Genomic DNA, 10471 nt, shown 5'->3' on the forward strand with positions numbered 1-10471 from the left:
ATAGGAGGGTGAGGTAATGAGAGTTGTAAGCAAAGTTACATACAAACTTCCTATAATAACTGCATAGACCAATAAAAGAACGAAGTTCATGCAAATTTTTGGGTCTAGGCCATGATTGAATGGCTTCAATTTTCTTAGGGTCTACATGGATTCCCTTACCCGATACAATGTGTCCCAAACATTCAATTTCACTTTGGAAAAATGAACTCTTTTCAGGATTCATGTACAAGTGGTTGTGTGCAAGCAGTTCAAATACACGTGTTAAATGCTCTTTATGTTCTTGTTTTGATTTACTGAATACAAGAATGTCATCAAAGAATACAATCACAAAATCTTGATGGTCAATGAAATTCTGTTCATCATGCGTATGAGAGTGGCTGGTGCATTTGTCAAACCAAATGGCATGACAAGAAATTCATAGTGTCCCGTTTGTGTTCTAAAAGCAGTTTTGTATACATCTTGATCAAACATTTTGACTTGCTAAAGCCCTGATTTGAGGTCAATTTTGCTAAAGATATTTGCCCCTTTTAGTTTATCTAATAGATCATCCACTCTAGGAATAGGGAACCTATTCTTGATGGTGATCTTGTTTAAAGCCTTGTAGTTAATGCACATACAAAAAGTCCCATTTTTCTTCTTAACAAGAAGTACTGGAGCTCCGTATGGTGAACTACTGGGTCTTATAAGTCCTTGATCAAGCAAGTCAGTGATTGAGTTTGTATCTCCCTGTGTGCAGTTGGATTTACACGATAAGGTGCTCTACAAGGAGGTTCACTACCCGGGATAATATCTATTTTGTGGTCTTCTGGGCGTGAAGGTGGTATTCTAGGTGGTAGATCATGCATGAAACAATTCTGAAATTGTGAGAGAAAATCATCATGCGAAGAGTCATGTGAGGTTTCGGTTTCAGCGGGAACTTGATTTACCAACATTATATATGTTTTCCTTTGTTTTTGAATGGATCTTTTGGCTTGAGTGTGAGAGAGGAGTGGAAATTTTTGGTGTGCTAGTGTTGCTTGGATCGAGAAATTTTTATTATCATGAGTGAGAGACATAGTACATGTTTTATAATTAATCAACGGGTCAAATGAATGACAAAACGGCATTCCTAAAATCATATCAAGACCATGCAATGGTGCTACCAAAAATGTACATGCTTGTGTAAACTCACCAATGCAAACTTCAACAGTGACTTTGGTTTTACAATTAAAATGTTGATTATTAAAAACGGTTTTGACCTTGTGATGTGGAGAAATTTTAGAGAGAGATAGCTGTTGTGCCAATCGTGCAGAAATAAAATCATGGCTATTGTCATTGTCTAAAAGAATGGTGACACTTTCACCCTTGAATGTGCCTTGCACTTTAAACAAAGTGTGAGGAGATATAGGAGTACCTGAAGATGGGTTGTCATCGTCATCATAGTCGGGATCATATCCCTCACCGTAATTAGATTCCACTTCATTGTCGTCAAGATTAGCATCTTCATTGAGGTTAACAGTAGCTCCATTGGGGCGGTTGTTGTTAAAGGGTTTTTGGCTCGGATTTTGGTTGACTCCATTGGATTGGCCATTGCTCTTAGTAAGACTTTTTGGGCACTTAGCTGCATATTGACTATGTTGAAAACATTTAAAACACCATTCACAATGGGCCTACTATCGACCCATTGTGTATGGTGCGTGGGACAGGGCATGTACACACACACACACACACATACATGTGTACTTATCTAGCAGTTAAACTATAAAAAAATTTCCCTTCTCAAGGGTTACTTTTTACTTTGGTCTATGTTCCTGAGTTGTACCCTAAAAATATCATATGGGTTTTTTTGGGGGCGCAATCCTCTCCCTTCTATCTTCACATGGTACCCATCCCTAAAAGTTATCATGTAAGAATTGTGGCTTTCATTTCTACCCTAACACTTCACGCCCTCGCTCTCTCTGTCCCCCTTGACTGTACTACTACACACCACAACCTACTGCTAGCTCCTACACAAACTCTCTCTCCCTCTCAACCCCCAATATGCAAGCAGGGTGGCCATGAGGCGGCTTGGGAACTTGTAGCCACTTATTACTCTGATCGTGGGATGTCTTCTCACCTCAAGCATATCAGATGAGCTATAAAAGGTGAGGGAGATTTGGCCCCTCATCACTCAAGTTGATGTAAGTAAATGACATACTTTCAAAAACAACAGTAGAAGGGTTTAGGGGCCATATTCCTGTGGCGCCGAAATCGGCTTGGATGTTTGACTCCGTGAAAGAAGAGGAAATGGCCTTTGCAACTATTGAAGCCAACTCTGATTTGCTTGCTTGTCTTGAAGGATGTCTTCTGTTTCCACATGTCGCGTTCTTTTCAAAATTGTACTTTTAGTGACTTGAAGACAGAAACGTCCAAAGGCTGCAACTTGTGTGATGAGTGGGCTGGCAATGTAAGTATGTCTATCCCTGCTTCGTAAGCTTTAGTGACAACTTCTAAAGAAACATGACTCCCGTGCTCATAATACAATTTCTGAAGGTTGTCGTGAAGGCTTTTAACTATTTCAGGTATGAAGCGTGTTGCCCTTGACTGGTCCAGTCCCTCTGAAACCCGAAAGACCAGTTTTGGATGTCGTTTGTGAAAACTGTCCCACCAACTTTTTCCTGGAATCCCATTTGAAAATAAAGTGTGCCTAGTTTGACATATTTCGGCTACTTTGAGCTTGACATCAAGAATTGAAACGCCGTGTCCCGACTCGCATTTTAAGTATATCCATTGAAGTAAAGCGCCCTCTTCCTTCGTTGAAAGTTGAGTGGGGGGGCCTTTCTTCTTAGTCTGCGTCCTCCCTTCTTCCCAATTAGATATGGCAGTTCTACTCATGCCAAATTGGAGAGAGCATTTGTGTAGAGATAGGCCATTTTCCCTTGCTTGAAGAGCCTTTTCCATGTCTTGCTCGGTCCAAGTGAGTTGATTACGCCTCTTTGGTTTAGCTGTAGCATTCAGCGAGTCGTCAGTGGGCTGAGGTATCGTTGTTCGTGTGTTGATTGTAACCATCTTGGGCTTTGGAAACGTAGGCCTTGCCATGAGAGCAAGTGGAGGTTTAATGATGTCTACCCTTTTCTTGAACAGGGTTTAGTGGATGAAGCTCTTGTCCCCACTCTGATCGTGCCCTCAAGCTCCCTTGAAGAGGATGTTGAAGGACACAAAAGTGATGAGTTTAGTCTCCGAGATTTGCTACATCTTGCATGTTTGCGAGACAAGACTCTCTGCTTTCTCTTTCCTGTAATTCCTACACGTAAAAGGAACAAATTGCTTGTTGTGAATGTTTACAACAACTTGTGAAGTTGTAATATATTACCTTTTCTTGTATGCTTTGGAGGTGGCGTAAATGATGAATTTTGTTTTGTCTTCACCATACAGAGAAGCAGCTACTCATTTGATGTGAACACATAGAAATAATAAGCTGTTTGATGTGGATTCTGGTTGTTGAACATATCTATATGAAAAAGATGATATTTGTAAGCAAGGCAATTTAACCTGTACTTTCTTACCTATTCCTGTTTTCTTTCGAGGAGGTGTGAATACTCCTTAACCGAGAACTTTCTCTTTGGAGTGGCCTTTGGTGGGCTGCTTTCTCAACTATTCAGACTTTGTGCAGGAGTGGAAGATGTAGTTGATTTGGAGGTAATGAAGGGAGGTTTCTTGCGAGGCAGTTTCCACATAAAAATGGGCACTACATGTACTCGCCCGCAGCAACAGACTCGGCCACCATGTTTGTGTAGCAACAAGGAGGCACAGAGTAGATCTTCGAGGGTGGGATGTCTTTCTAAAAGACACGCTGTTGGGAAACAAGCAAACTGAAACACCTCTATAGTGATGTCACCCAAGAGTGTTGAAAGAGAACTACAAGACGTAAAAAACTTTTCCAAATCCTTCTGAAACACGACAAGTCCAATAGGAGTAGACCCTTGGGAATTTACTAGCCATCGCCCACCCAAGAGACTATGTCACATAGGAGCAAAACCGTGCCAAAGCATGGATTTACAGCACACGCCGACCAATGCATATGAAGACAAGAGCCTCTCCTTTCACAATCAAACATCACAAACCCACAACTTCAACATCAATTCCACAATTCATAGATACATGCCCTCCGAATCTGTCTACACACAATTTGCCACTAGGCTGCCATAGCCATAACCCTGCAGAGAACTAGTCGTAACCTGATGAGCACAACTCCAATTGGGGCACTTTAAAGCTTGAGAGAAAGCTTGAAAAATGACTGGCGAGAAAGCTGAAGATGACTAAAATTGATTCCATACGCCCCCATGAGCAAAATTGACGCGAACAGAGAGATGTCCCAGCACGACTACACGTAGAGAAGGCTAGTCGGGGCAAAAAACTGCATCCAAGAGCACCAAGGAGAGAGAACGAGCTAAAACCTGCAAATTTCTGATGTTTGGATGAACTTTTTTTAGTTTTTACATGAATTTTAGTTATATACAAGGCTCACTTCAAAAAACTCACTCACGGGCACTTACAGTAGCCCGACAGCTGTCACTAGACTAGCGACTTGCAGTGCATGTACATGTGCTTGCTAAAGCAAGCTAAAAAACCCACAAAAAGAAAGCCCACACGCCCTTTTGACATCGGGCATCATGTCCATATGTACAAATTTACAAAAAATGGGGTGTCAGAAATGCGCCCAACATAGTTTGCCACACCCCAACCTACTAGATCATTCATGATCAACAGCACAAAAGAGATCCTGTAAACTGCATGAGGGAGTCTTCACCTCATCTTCATCATTAGCCACATGATCAGAATATTCTTCAAAAGAAGGTTCACCCTCAATCACAGTCATCAACCTTGCAATATATTTCTTCAACTGTAGCCATTCACACATGTTTTATGTGGGGTACCATCCAAGTCAGCAAGCTGATATGTGCCATTTGGAAACCTGTTTAAGACCAAGAAAGGACCTTGCCACTTGATTTGAAATTTCTTTTGAAAAGTGCTATCAAGCTTACTATTGTAACGAAGCACCATGTCACCCTTCTTGACGTCCTTGTTCTTTACCTTCTCATTTGCCTTTGCGTGATTCTTCTTCAAGACCTGCTCATAATGCTCAAAAGCATTTCCCTATCCAATTGTACACATTGCAAATATAAAAGTCTTTCCTTGAATTCATCCTTAGGCTCTTCTTCAAGCTTTAGCATCATCTTCAAGGATGGTATCTCCACCTCAATAGGAAGTAAAGTCTCTTTGCCAAAAACTAGATGGAAGGGAGAAAAACCAGTACCTGATTTGATGGCAATCCTATAAGCCCATAGAGCACAAGGTAGCACTAAATCCCAAGTCTTCACATTGTTTCTTGTCATCTTTGTAAGCATCCTTATGAGATCTCCATTAAACCTTTCATTCATGCCATTGCATTGGGGATAATATGGAGTAGTAAACCTGCGATGCACATGAAGCTTTTCACATAGATAATCCACCAACTCTCCCCTGAAACCTGGACCCTTGTCATAAAGTAACTCCAATGGCATGCCAAATTTGAAGAAAATATCTTCATATATAAATAAGGAAACATCTTTACTCGTGATGTGCTTAACAGCTTTGGCTTCGGCCCACCTGGATAGATTGTCAACAACAGTAAGTATGTAACATTTGCCTCTAGCTGTCATAGGTAGAGGACCTATTGCATCAATACCCCACTTCTCAAACACATCATAAGACATAATGGTGCCTCTTATTTCTGATTTGAGAACTCTATTTGCCATGCTTTGACACTCTTTACAAGACTTGCACCAATGATGAACATTACGTTGAACACTTGGCCACACATAACCCTCCTGCAAGACTATATGCAAAGTGATCTTTGCAGCAAAGTGACCACCACAAGAACCCTCATGATTCTCCTCTAAAATTTTGTAAATTTCCTCTTTCCAAGGCACTTTTCTCATCACAAGATCAGCCCCCTTCATATACAAGGCATCACCAAGTAGCACATACCTTTTGGCACGATGTAGGAAGGCGTACTTTTTTGGCTTTTCCAACTCTGATGGAAGCATACCTGTTTGTAGAAACTCTTCCTCCTTCTCTAAAGCTTCCCTTTCCAAATAAAGAGGAGAATTAGCCCTTATCACATACAATTGCCCAATTGAAGCTTGCGCTGCACCATGTGCTTCTTCATTTTGAGACCTGTCCACATGCCTTAAACTCCAAGCTTCAAAATGCTTAAGCAGATTCTTCACTTGAAAACACATATTTTTCAGCCTTGGATTCTTACTTTGCCACACCCCAAGTACTTGCTTCACTACCAAAAGAGCATCAACTTTTACTCTCACACGACGGATGCCAAGCTCAAGGCAAAGGTTGAGACCTTTCTCCAAAGTAGCATACTCAGCTTCATTGTTGCTTTGTGCTGTAAGCTTCAAACTCCTTTTAGTTACCAAAGCACCTTGAGGATCATAAACTACCACACCTCCTGCAGCTTCACCATGCGCTTTCCTGTAAGAGCCATCAAAAAACAATAGATAGGCATTTTCTATGTCAGGATCTTCCATGTGTTGCTTCTTCACTGCATCCTCCTTAAGAAGAAGGGGGATTTCCTTATAGGTAAGCAAATCAGCCAATGTAGCCCTTGTACTCTCCTCAACAAGAAAAGAGAATTGGAATTCCTGTAGCTCCACAATCCACTTCATGAGCCTCTTTGACAAAGTAGGGCTATTCACCAATTGAGGTAGAAGAGTGTAGCTAGTGAGGAATGTGAATGGTTTAGGGAGAAGGTAGTGCCTAAACCTTCTACATGCATAAATCACACTCACCATAATGAGCTCCACCTCAGTATAGCCTCTCTCCACCTCTAGCTTCACCCTGCTAGCACAATAGATAGGCTTCATGTAGTGGGAATTGTTACCTCGTTGAAGAAGCATAGCTCCGATAGCATCCTCACCTACTGATGGATTCACATAAAACTCCTTATCCCAATTAGGAGCTTGCATAGCAGGAAGAGAACCAAGAACCTCTTTGATATCTTGAAAAACCTCTTCACATTCATTTGTCCATTGTAGAGGATCCAACCTTGCTACTTGTTGTAGAGGATAAAGAAGTTGAGAGGACAAAGGAATGAACCTTGCCATATACTTCACCTTTTGAATAAAAGTAGAAAGTTGCTTTGTATCTTTAGGTGATGGGAGGAGCACCAAAGCCTTCACTTTGTCAGGATCCGCTTCAATCCCATTCTCTGAGATCATATGCCCCAAAAACTTCACTCTTGGTTGAGCAAGATGACATTTCTTTGGGTTGAGTTGACCTCCACTCTCATCATATTTCTTCAATGCCATCCCAAGCTTTGCACAATGATCCTTTCTAGAGCTATAAACACAAAAAGTCATCAATAAGATCCTTCACAAACTTGCCAAGAAAGGGAGAGAACACCTTGTTGACGCGCTTTTGATACCACGCACAACCATTCATAAGACCAAAAGGAAGTACACAATAACAAAAGCATCCCCATGGCGTGATAAATGTGGTCTTCTTTCGATCTTCCAAAGCCAAGGTGAGCTGAGAATATCGAGAGAATCCATCACATACGCTATACCTCTCATGCCCTGCAATAGAATCAAGTATGTCATCTATGAAAGGAAGAGGGTATGGATCCCTCTTCATGGCTGCCTTTAGAGGCTTAAAATCAACACATATCCTCCACTTTCCATCCTTCTTGGGTGTGACAACAACAGGACTCACCCATTCTGCAGTGCTCACAGGACATATGAAACCTGCTTCAAGAAGCTTGTCTACCTCTTCCTTTAAAGCATTAAGTTGTACCTGTCCCATTCTCCTTAGCTTTTGGCGTACGGGCTGAGCTCCTTCGTTGATTGGAATGTGGATTTCCTCTCCCTTAAAGCCTCTAATTTTCTCATAATAAGTGATGAATAAATGGGGAAATTGTTGTATCATATGTAGGTACTCACTCTTCTCATGACTAGTCAAGTCGGAAGACAACATACCTTGTATCAGCTCCTGTTTGACATTAGGTTGAACTTTGGGTTGCATCAGCTCTTCAATTTTCTCATAAGGACCAGAGATATCCTCATTCTCCATAAGGCCAAGAAATCTTTGTTTCTCATCATGCTCTTCTTCAAGAAACAAGGAGGAAACATCTAGATCACTATCGCTGCTATCTTCCACTTCACTGCCCTCATCCCCATTGTCTTCTTCTTCACTTGAGTACTCTTCTTCATCACTTTTCTCATCAAAATCAGCATCCAAAGATTGCTTGCTAGCCATGTCAAACCTCTTCTTATCACCCCTTCTATTGTAGAGAGTGATGGTACCATGTCCCCAATCCTGTATAGCTTTGGTTGCTTGTAACCATGGTCTTCCAAGGATGAGAGGGAAAGCACCAATACCCACGGGCATAACATGGAAATTGACCAGCGCTTTAACATCAAATAAATCCACCTCCAAGTCCTTTACAACTCCCAAGCACCTCACCCTTGATTGGTTGGCAAGCTTTATGCGAAAACATGAATTCTTCACCATGTTGAGTCCCAACTTTGATACACAAGCTTGAGTAATAACACATACCTGTGCACCTCCATCAATATAAGCCTCTCCAATGCAATTCCTCTTATGCCATGCATCCATAGTAGGGCATATATCAGGTAGCTCATTCAAAGATAGGACTCTCACTGACCCCCTTGTAGGCTCCTTCTTGATGGGATTGACTACGTGCTTCCATTGCCTCTTTAACTTGGGACACATCTCCATGAGTTGCCCAAAGGTAACATCAGCCTTTCTACCCACCAAATCAGCCCTTAAACTATAATTTGGTTGCCCTTCTCCCAAAGAAAAGTCGGATGCATTGTAATGTTTCCTGGGCTTTCTCTTCTTCTTCTCTTTACCTGTACCTATTTCAACCTGTTTCCCTCTTTTATGGCTGGGACTTGCATCACTCATGTCATGATCTCTTGTAACCCTCATACCTACAGGCATGACCATAGCTCCCAAATAATCCTCTTTCTTCTCCAAACGGATTATGCTTACCACTTTTGTTTTGCCCTTCTCTTCTGCTGTCAATCCACTTGGTCCTGCTTCCCCTTTAATCTCAATACCATAATCTTGAGCTCGAGAAGGAATTTGTGGAGGAAGAGGAAACATGTCGCCACCCATTCTCTTTGGCTTGTCACATTGAGGGCTTTTATGACCCCATTCACCACAATTGTAGCATTGAAACATATCCCCTCTTCCAGCCATGCCTCTTTCTCTACCACTTGTATAACCCTCATTGCTTCCATAACCACGTCCATATCCATAACTCTGACCTCTTCCACCTCCCATCATATGCACACTAAGATTCTTCATAAGACCTACAACCTCTTGCATCTCCTTGCGAAAGGCATTCACATCATGAGAAGCTTGTTGATCATAACTTGGCTCCCTGATGAGGACCCTTGGTTGCTCTACCGCTTTCACTTCAAGCTTTGGCTCGACATTGATTCCAAGTTGATGAAGACGCTCTGCTTTCCACTCTTTATTCTTTGCAATTTCAACTGCCTCCTCAAAGGTCCTTGGCTGCTTAAGCTCTACCTTCAAGCGTAGGTTACTCCTCAAGCTTGCAAGAAACCTGTCCTTCTTCAACATGGCTAGAGGAATTTCAGCCCCCAAAGATGTACACCACTTTGACCATAACGCATTGAATGCCTTGACAAAGTCTTCTATGGTTTGGCCTTCATCTTGTACTAAGCCTTGAATAGACTGCCATACCTTTTGTGGGTCTTCCACCTGTTGAAAGTGTGTAAGAAAAGCATGCCTTACCATTTCATAAGTCATAACTTGAGGAGGTTGGGCTGATTGTAGATCCTTTTCGTAGCCTTCCAACCATTCTCTAGCATCTCCCTTCAAACAGAAGTAGAAGATTCGTAGCACCAACGATGGATCTTGCTTGTCAGCAAGAAGGCAACCAAACTCCATTCTCTCAATGAAATCTTTGGAACTTTCATTTGATTTCCCACTAAACTCCGGAAAATTAAAAGCCATGTCTTCAAAACTTGTAAACTGAAGGTAACTTGAAGCGATTCCTCGGTGGCAGGCACCAAAAGACTGTTGGGAAACAAGCAAACTGAAACACCTCTATAGTGATGTCACCCAAGAGCGTTGAAAGAGAACTACAAGACGTAAAAAACTTTGCCAAATCCTTTTGAAACACCACAAGTCCAATAGGAGTAGACCCTTGGGAATTTACTAGCCGTCGCCCACCCAAGAGACTATGTCACATAGGAGCAAAACCCTACCAAAGCATGGATTTACAGCACACGCCGACCAATGCATATGAAGACAAGAGCCTCTCCTTTCACAATCAAACATCACAAACCCACAACTTCAACATCAATTCCACAATTCATAGATACATGCCCTCCGAATCTGTCTACACACAATTTGTCACTAGGCTGCCATAGCCATAACCCTGCAGAGAACTAGTCGTAACCTG

General features: G+C 41.8%; 1 protein-coding gene across 1 annotated transcript; it reads right to left on the bottom strand.

Annotated features, from left to right (window-relative positions):
- Window positions 1-2349: 2349 nt before the first annotated feature.
- Window positions 2350-8940, bottom strand: LOC147442874 (uncharacterized). The gene is made up of 2 exons (XM_086529449.1): window positions 8853-8940; window positions 2350-3071 (listed from the first exon to the last, which is right to left on the bottom strand). The coding sequence occupies exons 1-2, from the start codon at window positions 8938-8940 to the stop codon at window positions 2350-2352; spliced, it is 810 nt and encodes a 269-aa protein (XP_086385575.1).
- Window positions 8941-10471: the final 1531 nt, after the last annotated feature.

This window comes from Adiantum capillus-veneris, chromosome 14, assembly GCF_014529385.1.
Source record: "Adiantum capillus-veneris isolate H3 chromosome 14, ASM1452938v2, whole genome shotgun sequence".
NCBI lineage: Eukaryota > Viridiplantae > Streptophyta > Polypodiopsida > Polypodiales > Pteridaceae > Adiantum > Adiantum capillus-veneris.